The 21,546-nt window shown below is 44.6% G+C and overlaps 1 protein-coding gene across 6 annotated transcripts in view; it reads left to right on the top strand.

Annotated features, from left to right (window-relative positions):
- LOC118389111 (protein strawberry notch homolog 2-like) overlaps positions 1 to 21,546 on the top strand; it is a 115,523-nt gene that overhangs the window by 88,787 nt on the left and 5,190 nt on the right. For all 6 annotated transcript variants that reach the window (XM_035778902.2, XM_035778885.2, XM_052529282.1 and 3 more), the window contains 22 exons: positions 7,196 to 7,357; positions 7,986 to 8,069; positions 8,706 to 8,805; positions 9,026 to 9,186; positions 9,664 to 9,797; positions 10,120 to 10,210; positions 10,330 to 10,473; positions 10,831 to 10,948; positions 11,205 to 11,310; positions 11,490 to 11,643; positions 13,502 to 13,678; positions 13,864 to 13,961; positions 14,578 to 14,660; positions 16,741 to 16,917; positions 17,051 to 17,172; positions 17,355 to 17,486; positions 17,749 to 17,884; positions 18,780 to 18,892; positions 19,669 to 19,740; positions 19,887 to 19,995; positions 20,077 to 20,292; positions 20,900 to 20,994. In XM_035778902.2, coding sequence (XP_035634795.1) covers positions 7,196 to 7,357; positions 7,986 to 8,069; positions 8,706 to 8,805; positions 9,026 to 9,186; positions 9,664 to 9,797; positions 10,120 to 10,210; positions 10,330 to 10,473; positions 10,831 to 10,948; positions 11,205 to 11,310; positions 11,490 to 11,643; positions 13,502 to 13,678; positions 13,864 to 13,961; positions 14,578 to 14,660; positions 16,741 to 16,917; positions 17,051 to 17,172; positions 17,355 to 17,486; positions 17,749 to 17,884; positions 18,780 to 18,892; positions 19,669 to 19,740; positions 19,887 to 19,995; positions 20,077 to 20,292; positions 20,900 to 20,994 — 2,784 coding nt within the window. The remainder of the gene's footprint in view (positions 1 to 7,195; positions 7,358 to 7,985; positions 8,070 to 8,705; positions 8,806 to 9,025; positions 9,187 to 9,663; positions 9,798 to 10,119; positions 10,211 to 10,329; positions 10,474 to 10,830; positions 10,949 to 11,204; positions 11,311 to 11,489; positions 11,644 to 13,501; positions 13,679 to 13,863; positions 13,962 to 14,577; positions 14,661 to 16,740; positions 16,918 to 17,050; positions 17,173 to 17,354; positions 17,487 to 17,748; positions 17,885 to 18,779; positions 18,893 to 19,668; positions 19,741 to 19,886; positions 19,996 to 20,076; positions 20,293 to 20,899; positions 20,995 to 21,546) is intronic.

The following is a 21,546-nucleotide window of genomic DNA, read 5'->3' as shown; positions in this document are numbered from 1 at the left end:
GAGGCACAGATCTGGGGAAGGGGACAAAAACAATTCTGCAGTATTGAAGGTCCTCAAGAACACAGCAGCCTCATCATTCTTAAATTGAAGAAGTTTGTAACTACCACGACACTTCCTAGAGCTGGCTGCCTGGCCAAACTGCGCAATCGGTGGAGAAGGGCCTTGTTCAGGGAGGTGACCCAGAACCCGATGGTCACTCTGACAGAGCTCCAGAGTTTCTCTGTGGAGATGGGAAAACCTTACAGAAGGACAACCATCTGTGCAGCACTCCTCGGTAAAAGGTACATACAGTTGAAGTTGGAAGTTTACATACACCTTAGCCAAATACATTTCAACTCAGTTTTTCACCATTTCTGACATTTAATCCTAGTACAAATGCTCTGTTTTAGGTCAGTTAGGATCACTACTTTATTTTAAGAATGTGAAATGTCAGAATAATAGTAGTGATTTACTTCAGCTTGTATTTTACTTCATCGCATTCCCAGTGGGTAAGAAGTTTACATGCACTCAATTAGTATTAGTTATCATTGCCTTTAAATTGTTGAACTTGGGTCAAACGTTTCGGGTAGCCTTCCACAAGCTTCCCACAATAAGTTGGGTGAATTTTTCCATTCTTCCTGACAGAGCTGGTGTAACTGAGTCAGGTTTGTAGGCATCCTTGCTCGCCCACAATTTTTCAGTTCTGCCCACACATTTTCTGTAGGATTGAGGTCAGGGCTTTGTGATGGCTACTCCAATACCTTGACTTCGTTGTCCTTAAGCCATTTTCCCACAACTTCGGAAGTATTCTTGGGGTCATTGTCCAGTTGGAAGACCAATTTGCGACCAAGCTTAAACCTCCCGACTGATATCTTGAAAAAAGAAAAATATGACCTTTGTCCCCATGTGCAGTTGCAAACCGTAGTCTGGCTTTTTTTATGGCGGTTTTGGAGCAGTGGCTTCTTCCTTGCTGAGAGGCCTTTCAGGTTATGTCGATGTCGGACTCGTTTCTTGCGTCCCTTTGATTTTAAATATACATTTTTCCTCATTATTGAATTTTAAAAGCCTGTTACATTAAAGGAAGTGCCCTTTAATTTAGACCACGTGGACAATTTAATTAAACAGATTTTCAATATGAATAAAGGCTTGCCGAATGTCTCCTAAGATTCAAGATCATTGTTAAAGCCCCCAAGTTAGTTTCTGAAGATTATTATTGATTTCACGTCATTAGTTACTAATTTACGTCTGTCCCTCATTTTAAGAGAAACCCTGTTACGTGAACTGAACTCATTTTAATGTTGAAACTATTCCTTTTCAAATATATTTTTTTTAGAAAGAAACATTGAACATCTAATAGTCAAATCCTAGTGTTAAAGTAGGTGATCTGGTTCTACTCTTTTTGCCGTTTTCCTGATGTTTAGTGGTGAAGAACTGAGCCAGCCAAGCATAATAAGTCTATCCTGTTACCCATAAAGTCAAATCAAATGTATTTGTCACATACACATGGTTAGCTGATGTTAATGCGAGTGTAGTGAAATGCTTGTGCTTCTAGTTCCGACAATGCAGTAATAACCAACAAGTAAACTAACCTATCAATTCCAAAACTACTACCTTATACACACAAGTGTAAAGGGATAAAGAATATGTACATAAGGATATGAATGAGTGATGGTACAGAACGGCATAGGCAAGATGCAGTAGATGGTATCGAGTACAGTATATACATATGCGATGAGTAATGTAGGGTATGTAAACAAAGTGGCATAGTTTAAAGTGGCTAGTGATACATGTATTACATAAAGATGTAGTAGATGATATAGAGTATAGTATATACATATGAGATGAATAATGTAGGGTATGTAAACATTATATTAAGTAGCATTGTTTAAAGTGGCTAGTGATATATTTACATCAATTCCCATTATTAAAGTAGCTGGAGTTGAGTCAGTGTTGGCAGCAGCCACTCCAATGTTGTTGGCTGTTTAACAGTCTGATGGCCTTGAGATAGAAACTGTTTTTCAGTCTCTCGGTCCCTGCTTTCATGCACCTGCACTGACCTCGCCTTCTGGATGATAGCGGGGTGAACAGGGAGTGGCTCGGGTGGTTGCTGTTCTTGATGATCTTTATGGCCTTCCTGTGACATCGGGTGGTGTAGGTGTCCTGGAGGGCAGGTAGTTTGCCCCCGGTGATGCGTTGTGCAGACCTTACTACCCTCTGGAGAGCCTTACGTTTGTGGGCGGAGCAGTTGCCGTACCAGGCGGTGATACAGCCCGACAGGATGCTCTCGATTGTGCATATGTAGAAGTTTGTGAGTGCTTTTGGTGACAAGCCGAATTTCTACAGCCTCCTGAGGTTGAAGAGGCGCTGCTGCGCCTTCTTCACGGTGCTGTCTGTGTGGGTAGACCAATTCAGTTTGTCTGTGATGTGTACGCCGAGGAACTTAACTTACTACCCTCTCCACTACTGTCCCATCGATGTGGATAGGGGGGTGCTCCCTCTGCTGTTTCCTGAAGTCCACAATCATCTTCTTTGTTTTGTTGACGTTGAGTGTGAGGTTATTTTCTTGATACCACACTCCGAGGGCCCTCACTTCCTCCCTGTAGGCCGTCTCGTCGTTGTTGGTAATCAAGCCTACCTCGTCCGCAAACTTGATTGAGTTGGAGGCATGCATGGCCACGCAGTTGTGGGTGAACAGGGAGTACAGGAGAGGGCCCAGAACGCACCCTTGTGGGGCCCCACTGTTGAGGATCAGCGGGGTGGAGATGTTGTTACCTACCCTCACCACCTGGGAGCGGCCCGTCAAAGTCCAGTACCCAGTTGCACAGGGCGGGGTCGAGACCCAGGGTCTCGAGCTTGATGACAAGTTTGGAGGGTACTTTGATGTTAAATGCTGAGCTGTAGTCGATGAACAGCATTCTCACATAGGTATTCCTCTTGTCCAGCTGAGTTAGGGTAGTGTGCAGTGTGGTTGAGATTGCATCGTCAGTGGACCTATTTGGGCAGTAAGCAAATTGGAGTGGGTCTAGGGTGTCGGGTAGGGTGGAGGTGATATGGTCCCTGACTAGTCTCTCAAAGCACTTCACGATGACGAAGTGAGTGCTACGGGGCGGTAGTCGTTTAGCTCAGTTACCTTAGCTTTCTTGGGAACAGGAACAATGGTGGCCCTCTTGAAGCATGTGGGAACAGCAGACTGGGATAAGGATTAATTGAATATGTCCGTAAACACACCAGCCAGCTGGTCTGCGCATACTTTGAGTGCGCGGCTTGGGATGCCGTCTGGGCCTGCAGCCTTGTGAGGGTTAACACGTTTAAATGTTTTATTCATGTCGGCTGCAGTGAAGGAGAGTCCGCAGGTTTTGGTTGCGGGCCGTGTCAGTGGCACTGTATTGTTCTCAAAGCGGGCAAAAACGTTATTTAGTCTGCCTGGGAGCAAGACAGCCTGGTCTGTGACGGGGCTGGTTTTCTTTTTGTAATCCGTGATTGACTGTAGACCCTGCCACATACCTCTTGTGTCTGAGCCGTTGAATTGCGACTCTACTTTGTCTCTATACTGACGCTTAGCTTGTTTGATTGCCTTGCGGAGGGAATAGCGACACTGTTTGTATTCGGTCATGTTTCCGGTAACCTTGCCCTGGTTAAAAGCAGTGGTTCGCGCTTTCAGTTTCACCTGAATGCTGCCATCAATCCAAGGTTTCTGGTTTGGGAATGTTTTAATCTTGCTATGGGAACGACATCTTCAATGCATGTTGTCATGAACTCGCTCACCGAATCAGCGTATTCGTCAATGTTGTTGTTGGAAGAAGTGCAGAACATATCCCAGTCCACGTGATGGAAGGGTAGATAGACATTGTAGAAATGTTTTGACAATAAATTTAAAAAATGAAATGCAAAGCTTTCATTCAATTGCCCCGCCCTGTTGCACACAGCTTACATTCTCCCTAACACAAAGATTTATTTCTGATTTGACATGTAAATCTTTACCCTGTTACGGTCAACACTGTTACTTTATTTGGTACTTAGACACTTACTATAGTCATTTTATTTAACCTCTTGGGGTGGGGAAAAACTATTTTTTTGAAATCATTTTTTTTTTTTTTTCATGAAGTCAATCATGTGCTCTTTATGGCAGAATGTTAAAATAAAAATATCACCGATTTGGTCACCGACTTGGTGGAACAACCCTTCTACTGTGCTGGACAGTGTATCCTACATGCTCTCCCTGGTCAGTCCTTTTTATTTATTCCATGGTTTGTATCAGTCTTGGACTGCTGGGTCATCTTTGGTTGGAGCTGCTGCTCTTGTTCTGCACAACTGGGCCTAGTTGATTCTTGGGCCTCTGGGTGGTTCCACTTAAAAGAAGTGTGGGGGTGTGGGAGCCTCTCCCAATGACCGACCGTCCAATCATACTGTGGGAAAACTATACACATACTTACCTACACATGTATTGTATTTATGTACTCCCGTACAGTACATGAACTTACACATGCATAAACAAATACATCCTCCCAGCTGCCCACTGCACTGAGGCAAGGTAACACGGTCACCACCGATAAATCCATGATTATCGAAAACTTCAACAAGCATTTCTCAACGGCTGGCCATGCCTTCCGCCTGGCTACTCCAACCTCGGCCAACAGCTCCCCCCGCAACTCGCCCAAGCCTCTCCAGGTTCTCCTTTACCCAAATCCAGATAGCAGATGTTCTGAAAGAGCTGCAAAACCTGGACCCGTACAAATCAGCTGGGCTTGACAATCTGGACCCTCTATTTCTGAAACTATCCGCCGCCATTGTCGCAACCCCTATTACCAGCCTGTTCAACCTCTCTTTCATATCGTCTGAGATCCCCAAGGACTGGAAAGCTGCCGCAGTCACCCCCCTCTTCAAAGGGACCCAAACTGTTAGACCTATATCCATCCTGCCCTGCCTATCTAAGGTCTTTTGAAAGCCAAGTCAACTAACAGGTCACTGACCATCTCGAATCCCACCGTACCTTCTCCGCTGTGCAATCTGGTTTCCGAGCCGGTCACGGGTGCACCTCAGCCACGCTCAAGGTACTAAACGATATCATAACCGCCATCGATTAAAGACAGTACTGTGCAGCCGTCTTCATCGACCTTGCCAAGGCATTCGACTCGGTCAATCACCATATTCTTATCGGCAGACTCAGTAGCCTCGGTTTTTCAGAGGACTGCCTTGCCTGGTTCACCAATTACTTTGCAGACAGAGTTCAGTGTGTCAAATCGAAGGGCATGCTGTCCGGTCCTCTGGAAGTCTCTATGGGGGTGCCACAGTGTTCAATCCTCGGGCCGACTCTTTTTTTCTGTATATATCAATGATGTTGCTCTTGCTGCGGGCGATTCCCTGATCCACCTCTACGCAGACGACACCATTCGTATATACATATATACTTCCGGCCCGTCCTTGGACACTGTGCTATCTAACCTCCAAACGAGCTTCAATGCCATACAACACTGCTTCCGTGGCCTCCAACTGCTCTTAAACGCTAGTAAAACCAAATGCATGCTTTTCAACCGTTCGCTGCCTGCAACCGCACGCCTGACCAGCATCACCACCCTGGATGGTTCCAACCTTGAATATGTTGACATCTATAAGTACCTAGGTGTCTGGCTAGACTGTAAACTCTCCTTCCAGACTCATATCAAACATATCCAATCGAAAATCAAATCAAGAGTCGGCTTTCTATTCCGCAACAAAGCCTCCTTCACTCACGCCGCCAAACTTACCCTAGTAAAACTGACTATCCTACCGATCCTCGACTTCGGCGATGTCATCTACAAAATTGCTTCCATTACATTTACATTACTTCCAACACTCTACTCAGCAAACTGGATGCAGTTTATCACTGTGCCATCCGTTTTGTCACTAAAGCACCTTATACCACCCACCACTGCGACTTGTACGCTCTAGTCAGCTGGCCCTCGCTACATATTCGTTGCCAGACCCACTGGCTCCAGGTCATCTACAAGTCCATGCTAGGTAAAGCTCCGCCTTATCTCAGTTCACTGGTCACGATGGCAACACCCATCCGTAGCACGCGCTCCAGCAGGTGTATCTGCGTTCATCCACCTCTGGCCTGCTCGCCTCCCTACCACTGAGGAAGTACAGTTCCCGCTCAGCCCAGTCAAAACTGTTCGCTGCTCTGGCCCCCCAATGGTGGAACAAACTCCCCCACGACGCCAGGACAGCGGAGTCAATCACCACCTTCCGGAGACACCTGAAACCCCACCTCTTTAAGGAATACCTAGGATAGGATAAAGTAATCCTTCTCACCCCCCCCCCTTAAAAGATTTAGATGCACTATTGTAAAGTGGCTGTTCCACTGGATGTCATAAGGTGAATGCACCCATTTGTAAGTCGCTCTGGATAAGAGTGTCTGCTAAATTACTTAAATGTAAATGTAAATCATCCCTAAAGCCAACACCTCATTTGGCCGCCTTTCGTTCCAGTTCTCTGCTGCCTGTGACTGGAACGAATTGCAAAAATCGCTGAAGTTGGAGACTTATCTCCCTCACCAACTTCAAACATCTGCTATCTGAGCAGCTAACCGATCGCTGCAGCTGTACATAGTCTATCGGCAAATAGCCCACCCATTTTTACCTACCTCATCCCCATACTGTTTTTATTTATTTACTTTTCTGCTCTTTTGCACACCAATATCTCTACCTGTACATGACCATCTGATTAATTAATTATTCGCCTACCTCATGCCTTTTGCACACAATGTATATAGACTCCACTTTTTTTTTTCTTCCTATTGTGTTATTGACTTGTTAATTGTTTACTCCATGTGTAACTCTTGTCTGCTCACACTGCTATGCTTTATCTTGGCCAGGTCGCAGTTGCAAATGAGAACTTGTTCTCAACTAGCCTACCTGGTTAAATAAAGGTGAAATAAAAAATACAAATTTAGCGCATGTCTTTCATCACGTATCAGGCACAAACACACTGCATATGTTTTACTAGTTTTGTACACGGTTTTCTTTCGGCATTGTATCTCTTTTTCTAATCATAACATTGCTTTAAAGGGTACTACTGTATAAACCAAGTCATAATTTCACAGTACAAAGATTTTAAGTGTCCTTTTATTATACCCCACTAAATTTGCTGCAACGTGAGAAGGGTCCATCACTTAGTTGATCCAGAAAGGAGAGATCTTACTAACATGTTTTGTCTGTCGCCATCTCTGTGTCTCCAGGACCTGTCCTGCATCGATGACCTCTCCAACAACTCTCTGTTCTCCTCTCCGGCCGACTCTCTGTCAGAGTACGCCGATACCCAGGACTTCATCCACGCAGACAACCTGGCCCACGTGCCTACGCTATGGGACATAAACACACCAGCACAAAGCCAGCTGGAGGTGAGGGGACCCGACTACACACAGACTCCCTCTTACTTTTTATGTGGACTTTTTATTTATTTATTTTATTCATGTAGCACACCCACCCTCTCACATTGTTTTCTTTTTCTCACACAAAACAATGAGACATTCATCAGCACATACATGCATCACCACACACTACTACCTAGATAACAATATCTCTGCCAACTAACACCACTATGTTCATACTCACACATACATGCTCACTCTAAAAACAAGACCAAGTGTCTGTGTGCTTAACACTCGACAGCAATTCTCAAATACACGTCATGTACAGTAGGTAAATGTTTCCTCTAACCACTGATCCAGGGTCAGATATGTTTATCTCCCAAAAGAGAGAATGTTAGGGAATATGACTCAGAAGTCGGAAAATGTTATTTGTTTTTGTGTTTTTCCTATTGATTCTATTGTTCTTTTCTCCATTATTTATCTATGTATTCTACACACTTTCTGTGCCCTTTGTTGCCGCTGGCTTTCACTAACAAGCAGACATGTCACTTATGTTGTTGTTCCAGAAGTTCTGACATTCATGACTCACACGACTCGGGTGTGACTTGCATCTTTTCATTTGGTTTGAATGCTTGTTTTTTGTTTGTTCTCCCTGCAGCTAAATGCCAACAGGTTTCAGGGTTTGAGCAGTTTGGAGGATATCTCTGCCATTATCAGCACCCCACCTCTGGGAGGATACCAGGTAGCCTCAACCCTCCAAATTTAATCCGACCTAAATTAGTCAAGTGACTGACTGAGGCTCATTTTGAAAAGCACACGAATGTGGAGATGGAGTCAAAACTGACTGCATCATTTTAAATATGCCACACTAACTTAAAAATAAGTTTAGCATATCTTGAAACCCACATGAATTATTGCTGCCTTTTTTGCGGACGTTACAAAAAAACGGTTTTGAAATATTGTGTAAATATATTGAGTAAAACAGTTAACTTCTCTGTCACTCTTAGTGAGCCCCTCCTCCAAACAATAGTCTCTTTCTCTCATCTATCCACTCAGGCTCTTAATGACCTTATTAATGAGCATCAGGACAAGTAATTGTAGGTCAGCTAATGATCAGTTAATTAGCTCTGTCAACCCGTTGACCTGTAACCATTCACTATGATTTCGACTTTTTTTAAAATTTCACCTCATATCTATCTTGTTTCTGTCTTGTCCAGTTTGTTGAGGTTATTTTACTTATTTTCCTCATCTGCACTGATCTGGAAAGAGGGGCCCTTTGCTTTCACTTGTCCAGTTTCATCATATCAGTGTAGATGGACAGGAGGCAAATAATAGACATGATATGAACTACATTACCCATATCCCTTTGCTTATGCAGGTTCAGAGAACCCAGACTCCGGCAGAAGAGGAGGAGGAGGAGGAGGAGACAGAGGAGCTGGGACATGTAGACACCTACGCCGACTACAAACCATCCAAATGTATGCTTCCCGACACTACTCTCAAGACACAATATGTTGTCCTGGTTGCTGTTTTTGTGTTTTTCTTTGTGGAAGGAATTTGAATTTTGCAATTAGTCATATTTTTCAGTGACATTAGTACACAACTACTCATACAGGGAATGATAATATAATCTGATACTGATAGTTAGTCTGTAAGGGATTTAGTCAAATGTTGCCTGTCTCTTTTGTCCTTCCTCAGCTACCATAGGGATCTCCCACCCAGACATAGTGGTGGAGACCAACACACTGTCCAGCGTCCCTCCTCCTGACATCACCTACACTCTATCCATTCCTAACCTCACCATCAACTGTGGCCTGCTCTCTGCCCTGCAACTCGAGGCCATCATCTACGCCTGCCAGGTAACACTCACCTTTATCACCTCTGACCTCACCCGTCTGGTCTGGCAGGAACAAGTTCAAGTGTGTTTTAGAAACTGTATTTAGTGTTATCTTCAGCTGTGCTTTTGATACCTCTCTGTGTAAGTTGTTCAATAGTATGCGGTGGTTTTATTAAATGCCTGTCTTTTATAAGAGTGTTGACTACAATGTGAAGTGTTAGTTACCGATAATGTGTGTATAGGAACAAGTTCAAGTGCTTGGAAAAGTGTGTGGTTCATAAATAAAGGGTATATTATACAATGTCTTTAAACACTTTCTACTGTATTGCCTACTTTAGCTGTGGAGTTTCTATGTTCAGTATTTGTTCAATATATTATCCTGCTGTTTAATTGAATGCTTGTATTGTAAGTCACGTTGTCTATTAAATGACTTCAATATGACATGTATACGTTAGTCATAGTGTATGTCTGTATACACATGTGAACACTGTGTTCCCAGCAACATGAGGTGATCCTGCAGAACAACCAGCGAGCAGGCTTCCTGATAGGAGACGGGGCCGGAGTGGGGAAGGGCCGTACGGTGGCCGGCATCATCTTGGAGAATTACCTTAAAGGAAGGAAGAAAGCACTATGGTAAGACACTATATTCCTTCTACTATTACTACACTCAATACATTACCCAGCCTAGCTCTGTTTCTCCCTACCTTATAGTTATATCCTACCATTATGTAGGTGGGTGTCTCCCTGCCTAATAGATTTAAGTTTGAGTGGTTTCGATTGTAAAACGATAGTTGTAATGGATATTGCGTCAGACTTGGGCCTTTGTGACCTGCATTAGAAACCATCAATGAAAGTCAGTGCCATTGATTACTACCAACTCTGAAATAAACCTGTTTCACTTGTGCGTCATGCTTGTTTTATAAAGATGCACTCATTCTCCTCTTCCACCCCTCAGGTTCAGTGTGTCCAATGACCTGAAATACGACGCAGAGAGAGATCTCAAAGACATAAATGCTCCCACTATTCCTGTGCATGCCTTAAACAAGGTGAGACAATGAGAAAGGAATATGTCAAACAACCATTACAATTACTGTATGTTGTCTTCTGAGGGTCTGTAAGCACAAATGCTGTCTTGTTTAACCTCTGCTTGTGTCGCTTTCTGTAGATAAAGTATGGCGACACAGCTACCTCAGAAGGAGTCCTGTTTGCGACATACTCTGCTCTGATTGGTGAAAGTCAAGCAGGAGGGCAGCGCCGCACCAGACTCAAGCAGATCCTGGACTGGTGCAAGCCCGGCTTTGACGGCGTCGTATCCTTATACACTACACCACACTACCACCATGGTCACTCTTAACCTGATAATATCTGATTGTAGATTATCCGGGTCCGTGGCTCTATCAGGATTTCTGTCTACGTATAGAATTGTTGTAAATTGACAATCCAGTCAATGCACTGGCCATCCTAGAACTACTGCATGTTCTAACCGCTATTACTGAAGCGAGCCCTAAAATAAGAACAAATACGTCCTGATGAAATTGCCCGTCTAGCATGGCCATCTCGTCCAGTGACTACCAATTATCCTTGAACATAAGTTTAGCTCAATCAGCATGTTTACGCTGGGCAGGTTCACATTGTAGCAGCGGTTTCCCCTTGACCATGTTCCTAGATTGTGTTTGACGAATGCCACAAGGCCAAGAATGCCACGTCCACCAAGATGGGCAAGGCCGTGCTGGACCTGCAGCACAAGCTGCCCCTGGCCAGGGTGGTTTATGCCAGTGCCACAGGTGGGCCTTTCTCACACTGTACCTGGACCTCTGTCTTCTCTTTCACTATCGCTCTTTCTCACAATGCCTGTACTTTAGGACTGTTTGTCTACTTGTTCCTGTCTGTTTTCCCACTTGATCTCATTCAGCCTGTTTTTGTCTTCCTCTCCCTCCCGGTCTTTCTTTCAATTCTTCTGGGTCTCTTAGTTATACTCATTCTCTGTCTCTCGCTCTCTCTGTATCAATATCTCACCCCTGCTTCTCTGTCGCCCTTCAGGTGCCTCTGAGCCAAAGAACATGATTTATATGAGTCGCCTGGGGATCTGGGGCGACGGCACGCCTTTCAAGACCTTTGATGATTTTCTGCACGCCATCGAGAAGAGGTCTGGCCTCATTCCACACGCCCTTTTCCTGATTTATATCACTATCTTATAATTAAAATGTATATGATTATCTATGTTGTGAGAATAACATCTTGTAATGGTTTGGCTACCAGACCAGTCCTGGTATTTAGAATAGAGCATAGCTGACAGGCTGTGTGGTTTGGCCTTTTGGTTGACAGGGGTGTGGGCGCCATGGAGATTGTTGCAATGGACATGAAGGTGAGTGGGATGTACATCGCCCGACAGCTGAGCTTCTCGGGGGTGTCCTTCCGCATTGAGGAAATCAGCCTGGACGACGACTTCAAACTGGTCTACAACAAATCTGCCAAACTGGTGAGCGACTGAAGACGTGTGCATGCGTGCGTTAGGTCCAGGAATTGCCAAGGACCTCGCGGTACGATATCACAATACTTAGGAGCCGATACAATATGTAATGAGATTCTTACGATTCTATATGTATTGCGATTCAATACTGTGATTTTATGTTCCAAACATATTGATCACTATATGTATGCATGTAAACTCAGCAACAACAAAAATGTCCTCTTACTGTCAACTGCGTTTATTTAAAGCAAACTTAACGTGTAAATATTTGTATGATCATAACAAGATTCAACAACTGAGACAAACTGAACAAGTTCCGCAGACATGGGATATGTGACCCTGAACAAAGGGGGGTCAAAATTAACAGTCAGTATCTGATGTGTACTGCGGTGCATCTCCTCCTCATGGACTGCACCAGATTTGCCAGTTCTTGCTGTAAGATGTTACCCCACTCTTCCACCAAGGCACCTGCAAATTCCCTGATATTTCTGGCGGAATGGCCCTTGCCCTCACCCTCCGATCCAAAAGGTCCCAGACGTGCTCAATTGGATTGAATTCCGGACGCTAGCGTCCCACCTCGACAACGGCCAGTGAAATTGCAGGGCGCCAAATTCAAAACAACAAATGCCATAATTAAAATTCCTCCAACATACAAGTATTATACAAGATTTTAAAGATAACTTCTTGTAAATCCAACCACAGTGTCCAAGTTCAAAAAGGCTTTACGAAGAAAGCACACCATGCGATTATGTTAGGTCAGTGCCTAGTCACAGAAAACTATACAGCCATTTTCCAGCCAAGGAGAGGGCTCACAAAAGTCAGAAATAGCAATTAAATTAATCACTAACCTTTGATCTTCATCAGATGGCACTCGAAGGACTTCATGTTACACAATAAATGTGTGTTTTGTTCAATAAAGTTAATCTTTATTTCCAAAAACCTCAGTTGAAATTGGCACGTTATGTACAGTAATCATTGTCTCAAACAAACATCCGGTGAAAATGCAGAGAGCCATCAAATTACCGAACTAAACATTGATTAAAGATACAAGTGTTTAACATACGTTTAAAGATAAACTTCTCCTTAATGCAACCTCTGTGTCAGATTTCAAAAAGGCTTTACGGCGAAAGCACACGACGCGATTATGTTAGGTCAGTGCCTAGCCACTAAAACCATACAGCCAAGGAGAAGGCTCACAAAAGTCAGAAATAGCTTTAAAATTAATCACTTACCTTTGATGATCTTCATCTGGTGGCACTCCCAGGTCTCCTTGTTAGACAAATGTTTGTTTTGTTCTATAATATCCCTCCTTTATGTCCAAAAACCTCCGTTTTGTTGGTGCGTTTAGTTCACAAATCCAAAGGCACAATGTAAGCTCTCAACATCAAGAAGAAAAGGTAAAGTACAATAAAAGTTCGTAGAAACATGTCAAACAATGTTTAAAATCAATCCTCAGGTTGTTTTTGTCATAAATAATCAATCATATTTCAACCGGACAAAAGCTTCATCAATAGAAAAGGAGAAACAAGAAATGGCGCTCCCGATCACGCGCAGGGCAGGGCTCATGGCTGGAAGTAAGATATGAAGGACCAATACTGATGTTTTGGTGCAGGTATCACCAACTAGCGCAAAAGTAATATATTTAACTTCAGATTTTTTTTCGCCCCCCATCACTGGTGTGCATGCAGGTAGGTAGAATGTGTGATTTGTTTTTATGTGGAGAAATGTGACCGATGACTGCATTTGTTTGTGTGTAGACTGTGTGATTGCTAGTAAATTTACCGGTGTGTGTAGTGATGTGTGAACTGTGTGTAACTGCCCTGTTACAGTATGTCTAAAGATGTGACTTGTATGTGTGTGTCCTCAGTGGGCGGAGACTCTGGCCGTGTTCATGCGTGCAGCGGATGAGCTGTGCTTGGTCAGCAGGAAGTCCCTGTGGGGTCAGTTCTGGTCTTCTCACCAGCGCTTCTTCAAATACCTCTGCATCGCCGCCAAGGTCCGCTGCCTGGTGGAGCTGGCCAATAAGGAGCTGGAGGCTGGCAAGGTGAGACTGACCAGCACTTGTATTAATTTATTAATCCTTTATTTAACCATGATTGTCATTTATTTGGGATTCTCTGGCCAAGAGGCGTTATCACAATTATCCCTGCATTTGAAAGAGCCATGTTTTTCCTTGTTGATATGTTTAAGTGTGACACTCTGCTCGTGTCTTGTTTCTCCCCTCCCCAGTGCATTGTGATTGGTCTACAGTCTACAGGAGAGGCCCGAACCAGAGAGGTCCTGGATGAGAACGATGGACACCTGGACAGATTTGTATCCGCAGCAGAGTAAGTCCTGTGTCCTTGGCTCTCTGAAGCCTTGGTTAAGTACAGTATTGGAGCAAATTGATCTTTGTCTCAGCCCTGACTCAAACCTCACACACAACATCACAGCTTTCATCTAGTGTAACCTTTTCTGTCTGACGCGCCTGTGGTTTTCACATGAATCAGTTGCCGGGTACATTACCGGTTCCTAGTTAAAATACATTCCATTTGTCACTCTCCAGCTTCAGTCAAAGGTTTAGTTAGAACCTGTCACTTTTCTCAAACACCACTACCTGAGGGTGTAGGATGAATCTTCCCCTAGACACTGATCCAAATTCAATTAATCTGTTTTCCCAGCTAATGGTTAAGGGCTAGGATTTGGGGAGGGTAAGCTGATCCTAGATCTCTACCTGCAGTCATGTTCTACCCGGGAGCATAGCTTGGTGTCAGGCTGGAAATTACCTTCTCTGTCTGTCTGGACCGTCTGACCCTGGGAGACATGAAATGTATATGATAAGGTCAATCAGAGCTTGTCACCCACATCTCTATAACCTGTCAGAACTATCCTGACATCCTGTCAGCCTTCCACAGTGGTAGATTCAGATGATAACAGTCTGTCTGTCTGGTCTTTTCTCCTCAGGGGGGTGTTCAAAGCTCTGGTACAGAAACACTTTCCCTCTGAGAAGCCGAGGAGAGAGAAAGCGCCCGGAAACAAGAGAAAACGTACGTCGACTAAAATACTAAGAGCTCTCCGCTCCCCCTGTGAGGTGCTTTGTCTAAATTAGCATTTGTGTTGTCAGGTCAAGAGTTTGCGTATATAACAGGGGTGTAACGGTATTAGTACCGACCGTACGGTACGGGGACCTCGCTTCTGTCCACAACTCAAACTAATACATTAAAAAAACACAAGGCTTATGGGATGTGCGTATGCTGCGTTGTAGGCCTCTGCCTCATGAGTAAATCTAAGATGATTCTAAACTATTACAACTGTAATCAAAGTTTAAATCTTAATTGGCACATTTCAAACTGTCCTTTTGTGAGGCGCAGGCGGGAACTAGTTCTGTACGAGGTTGAGTGGTTTGCGAAATCTTGGCTTCCCGGTAGATTCCAACGACGATGGACAGAGAGTTGTGGATAACACATTAACGGTATGATGCCACGCTCAATGAGAATATGCAGCTGCCAACACCTCAAATATGTTGACACATTTACGTCATCCCTGTATACCGGAGCAAGACGGAAATGCTAACATGATGACCAAACCAGTTCCGCGGGTGCATGTTGATTTTGTCTATCCCTACCGGACGTGTTCATGACACACCGGTTAAAATACCAAAACCAACTATATTAAGGTCGAAACACATAAAACATAGCTAGCTTACTGTTGCTAGCTGATTTTGTCCTGTGAGATTAACATCGGGTTGTTGTTTTACCTGAAATGCGTACAGTATGGTCACACAACATCGTGTGTTCTCTACACCGACATTTTATGCAAAGATAAAAGGGGGAAACCTAGTTAGTTTTTAGTTTGTTTTTCTTTGATTAATCTTGTCTCGTTCATTCTTCTTCTGTGGATTTTATATGGTGGTTGGCAACTTTAAGGTGCATTACCGCCACCAACTGGACTAGAGTGTGGACCTCGTTCATCGTTCAATCACCCATGTGGGTATATGCTCGGAAAAACCAATGAGTAGATGGGAGAGGCGGGACTTGCATTGCGTCAAGCTTTTAAAATAGAACCAAGTCTATTATACCGCCTGGCTATGCAGACGCCCGTTGACGTTCGTGAGCAGTTTGGATGAAATGATTGAATGTATGCGCATGCAAGGCGGGTGGTCTGATCAGCGTGTCAGAAACAACAACAACAACAGTCTCCCCTCCACATCCAATCCGTCCTTGGCAGCTGATTCTGCCTGGGCCAAATAAATGACAAGAGCAATGGGTAGGCTATGTTTATTTTTTACACCGCAGATATGCGCCCATTCTCGGTGGTTGAGAATAGGGGGTTTTAGCACCTTGTGAAAGTGCTAGAGACATGTTATGAACTTCCCTCTTGCAGGAGATTACCCCAAAGCGGGAGATGTACCGTGCTACAGACACACCCCCTTTATGAGAGTCCGCATCTGATGGAGGCAGTGTTGTGGTGCGTTTGTAACCAAGTGGGAATTTACCACATGAACAGCCTCTCAAACTGGTAATTACTAGTGGGAAACTTGTCCATCCTGAGCACACACTTCTCCCACATGCTGACCTCTGACGTCAACTACTAAGGAAATGGCCTCTATAACAGTATTTCCGGGCAGTTAAATGCAACAACAAAACATTATTTATCAAAAGCCATCTATTAATGTGGTTTTTGAACTCTAGAATTGGTTTAGAAGCATTTAGCCAATCGGCAGTTCTCAACAAGTTCAAATCACATGAATGCATCCAACTGTTATTTACAACGTCATAACGGTTACATTTCCACATCCTACGTGGTCCCACCTCAGAGTCCGAGTGGAAACTTGAAAGGCCCAACATAACAATCCGGTCACAACAGACCATGCCAGGAACATTGCAAATGCTGAACATTATGGGTGGCATTTCATTTTCCTGTCTTACCAAAACCGAACCGTGTGACCCCAAAACCACAATACGTGGTGAACCGTTACACACCTATTATATAATGATAATAGCCATTTTATTTTTATATGTTGCAAAGTGTTGCCTCATCACATCTGGTTAAAATCTCATCATGGACTATTCAGGTGAAGCCACTGAGCGACAGTCTGAATTCACTCATGTGCGTTCTGTCCACTAGGTAAGCCCAGGGGCCGGCAGCCCAAGTTCCCAAAACACACCATGGTGGATCCGGGGGGTGTAATCAACATCAGTGACGACAGCAGCACGGACACGGACGGCATGGACACAGACTCCAACTCCTCACCCGACTCCCTGCTGGACAACAACAACGACGACGACGTCATCTTCGTCGACAGTAAAAAAACACTTGGCAGACATTTGGGGGGCATCTTCCTGTGGTCTCTCCTTGGTGGTTTTATGACTGTGTGTGACTCTGGTTACAGTCGTTAACATGCCTCTCTGTCTGGGTTTGGTTGGGTTCTCTACAGCCAGGATAGAGGAGATGAAGCAGGACCTCCTGAACAAGATCGCTGACCTGGGGAAGGAGCTACCTCTGAACACTCTGGATGAACTCATCGACAAGTTGGGAGGTCCAGAGAAAGTCTCGGAGGTACGTACCCCTATGTTGCAGAGAAGTGTCCATTCAACCTGATCGAAAAAGAGTACTCTGAAAGAGAGACATTTGAATGAAGTACGTCTAATGTAAGGGCTCCATCAGAAAAAGGGTGAGATGAATACTGGATACGAACTGGGCTGTAGTTCTCCGTTGACGCCTTCTAACCTCTTTTGTAGATGACTGGTCGTAAGGGGCGTGTGGTGCGACGGCCTGACGGGAGCGTGCGCTACGAGTCGCGTGCGGAGCAGAGCCATACCATCGACCACATCAACCTTAAGGAGAAGGACCGCTTCATGTGCGGAGAGAAGGTGAGACACTGGACTGGACCGCTATTTGAGCACCAGGCAACCTCTAGAAACATTCAACATGTATCACAAGTGGCTCTGTGAGTCGAAGGGCCTCGCTCACAGAATGTGTTTGTTCTTGCTTAGAAAATCACGATCCTGTGATATCTTATGACAGCATACCACAGCATTATTCTGTGGTCTGTCTTGCAGTGTTAGTGTTGTTTTTTTCTATCCGCTAACCTCCTTCCCGCTCTCCTCCGCCCCTCTCTCCTCCTCTCCCCAGCTGGTGGCCATCATCTCAGAGGCAGCCAGCTCGGGCATCTCCCTGCAGGCAGACAAGCGGGTGAAGAACCAGTGTCGGAGGGTCCATATGACGCTGGAGCTGCCCTGGAGTGCAGACAGAGCCATTCAGCAGTTTGGTGAGTCTGGAGAGGAACAGGGGTTAAAGGTCAGGAGTCAGATAGGTTAGGTCGTGTTCATGGCTAGGGTCAGGGTTAAACTCTCCTCAATGCAGGTTACACACACACTGTCACTGTGTGTGTAACCTGTAATCTCTCTTCACACAATCCACTGCTAGATGTGTTTCATCCTAGCCTGATAAAATGTAATTTCACTAATATCTGCTGCCTCTTCTAATGGCCTTCCCTAAAGACAGATTTCATAATTTGATGTATATCAAATTAAAATGTTTTGTCTTTTTGGACCTAAGGAGGCGAGACATTCTAATGATTAGAATGAGTCACATTTATTAATGCTGAGAAACTTAATTTGGAGGTGGTGCAGTTTTGTCTGGCTGCTGGGAGAGAATTGTTCGACTAAATCAGAATAATATAATTAGCCTTAATATCCGGTGCTGTCTGCTAGATATACAGCAATTTTGCACCCAACAATAGTGGAAAAGCAGGCCTGTGCGCACACACACATTGCGTCTGTGAATGAATTGTTTGCAGTAATTAACTGACTTCCCGTCAGCCGTGCTCCCTTGGGGAGTAACTTACTGCGTGGGTTGGCATGTGTGGGCCTGATTGACAGACACTGTTTACACTAACAACAATACACACACACACACACACACACACACACACACACACACACACACACAAACAGTCAGGTGGCCTAGGTGTTCCAGGAAAAATATGTTCCATAGAAAAGATGTGCTGGGTGGCTCTTAGTAAGACACTTCTCTATTCAGAGACAGATTTACCAGGAAATCAGCTTCTGTTCATACATCATTGAAATCAACCTAACCAACTTGTTCCGTCTGAGTCTGTCTGTTCTGACTGGTCTTCCTCCTCTGTGTGTGTGATTCACCAGGTCGTACCCATCGCTCCAACCAGGTGACGGCTCCAGAGTACATCTTCCTCATCTCTGAGCTGGCCGGGGAGAGACGCTTTGCCTCCATCGTGGCCAAGAGACTGGAGAGCCTGGTACGTGTGGCTCTTACCTCAACTACAACACATCCCATAAGTCTGTGTTTTACTGGAGTGAAGATTGGTATGCTGAGCTAATAACTTAGGAGCAGGGGCCACCAATTTCTCCCGTAGTCAGTATATCTCTCCCCCCACCCCCCCACTATCACACCCTGTCTAGGCATTGCTCTGTCCTATTGACCAGCTGCTCTGTATAGTCACCTGAGTTCACATAAACACCTTTCACGCAACATTTCAAACCCAGGAAAGGCCTCCGGTCCTCCTTTGGTCTGAATAATAAGGTTATTTTCAGACTTTGGAACACACCCAGGTCTGGGTAATTATGAGATTCCTATGAGACAGTTTTCCATATTGTAATGTCTTTACTCCAGTCATTCATTTGCATTCTCTCTCTGAAGGGAGGGGGGAGGGAGGTGTCTCTGCCCGCCTCAGAATGGGTTATGCCATGCCAGGACCCAGCCTCTCTTCTTCCCCTCTCTCCTAGCCGCTGAATACATGTTTGGCTGCCTCCAGATGAGCAGTGACCTCATATCTGGCAGAAACACCCCTTTGTTTTTATCCCAGAACATTCCTTTGTGGGCACCAGCTAATGCAACAGCTGGCTTCAAGTGGACCTTCAGTCACAATCTGTGCATTTGACATGTTTTGGCAGTGGTGTCAATTCAGTGCCTCTATGCTTTAGGTGTCTGAAGTTGAGAAAAATGTGTGTTTGTAGCTGGTGTTTCAGTATGTGATATAAGACTTTAGTGCTAACAGTGTGTTCCTATGTCCAGGGTGCATTGACCCACGGTGACAGGAGAGCCACAGAGTCCAGAGACCTGAGCAAATACAACTTTGAAAACAAGGTATGCACTGGCTTGAATTACGCCAACAGTGATCATGCTTCCGCTTGTATAGAAGTCAAATTGGCATTACCTGTGATTCGTAGTGTTGGAGATTCTGGGGGGATGGACAGTGTCCTGACCTCTTAAATGACCTGTATTCCCTGTAGTATGGTACCAAGGCTCTAGATAAGATCACCAAAGCCATCCTGGGTCACATTGAGAGCAAGGTGTCCCCTCCCAAAGGCTACCCCGGGGGCGATTCCCTGTTCTTCAGAGGTATGTTGAGTGCGTGTCCCAAACATTATGCAAGTCCTGTCCAAAGCTACATTGAAATAATGACTTTATTCCCTGTTTCAGACATGAAGCATGGCATGATGGACGTGGGCATCTTCTGCAAGGAGCCTCGCTTTGGTCTCAGTACTGAGAAAGACTGCAGCATCACCAAGTTCCTCAACAGGATCCTGGGCCTGGAGGTCCACAAGCAGAACTCTCTGTTCCAGTACTTCACTGACAACTTTGACTACCTAATCGAAAAGGACAAGAAGGAGGGCAAATACGACATGGGCATCTTAGGTATAGATTTCCAACACTCACACTAGGCAGCATTTCTACATTACAGTATGGAGACTCTTAACATGAGGTGGTAGTGGTGCTTCGATATTTTATGTCTACACAATAAACCTGAGTCAATAAAAGGGTGCACTTTCCCATATGTATTTATTTAATTTGTATTTATTTAACTAGGAAAATCGGTTAGGAACAAATTCTTATTTACAGTGACGGCCTCCCCCTTGCCAAACCCTAACCCGGACGACGCTGGGCCAATTGTGCGCCGCCCTATGGGACTCTCAATCACAGCCGGTTGTGATACAGCCTGGAATCGAACCAGGGTCTGTAGTGACGCCTCTAGCACTAAGATGCAGTGCCTTAAACCCCTGTGCCACTTTGGAGCCCCTTAGGTTGTATAGTAAAGGCCAACTTATACACATTTAGAACCATATGCTGCATATGAATAGCATTCCACATACCATTCAAACAAATCAGCCGTGCTGCATTTGGCCTTCCTAGAATATTCTTCCATGAACAGAAGCATGAGGCTGATGGCTTATGATGGTACTGAGGCTCTGTATAGAGATGATAGATATGTCTCCTGACTGGAACACTGTGTCCTGTCTTTCAGATCTGGCCCCAGGTAACGATGAAATCTATGAGGAGAAACAGGAAACCTTCATGACAGTGGGTAACCCCCAGGACGGACAGGTTGTGCTCTACAAGGTAGGCATCACTCCCATGGTACATTGGTATATTATTCATGCTTTATTCCGTGCTTCTACACCTGCATTGCTTGCTGTTTGGGGTTTTAGCCTGGGTTTCTGTACAGCACTTTGAGATATCAGCTGATGTACGAAGGGCTATATAAATACATTTGATTTGTTGTACAATATGATTATCAATCTATATTTTTGCATTGACGCCTCGTACCAAATGTACATAGATTTGCATGCTGATCTGTGTTTTGTAACTAAATCAGTGCTGTTGCCTCTTCTCTGGCCTGAAAAGTAGACATTACATCTCAGAGACTAAACCTAGAAATAAAAACAAAACACTTCCTATCACTGAAGTGACACGACAAAAGAGTAGTGTTTCCCCATATACACAACCAAAGAGGCAAATAGATAATTACTAGTGTCTCCGGCTTCCTGCCTTGCCTTCGCTGCAGGCTAACCTAGAGTTGACATTTCAAACCAACACAACCAGGACCGAGAGCTGTGCGTGCAGGCGCGGGAGGGGGGTGGGTTTGGTCACTGATTTTTGTGTGTGTTAGAA

The sequence above is a fragment of the Oncorhynchus keta genome, chromosome 1, assembly GCF_023373465.1.
Source record: "Oncorhynchus keta strain PuntledgeMale-10-30-2019 chromosome 1, Oket_V2, whole genome shotgun sequence".
Taxonomy (NCBI): Eukaryota; Metazoa; Chordata; class Actinopteri; order Salmoniformes; family Salmonidae; genus Oncorhynchus; species Oncorhynchus keta.
The sequence above is the reverse complement of the archived record's forward strand: the minus strand, read 5'-3'. Positions and strand labels throughout refer to the sequence as shown.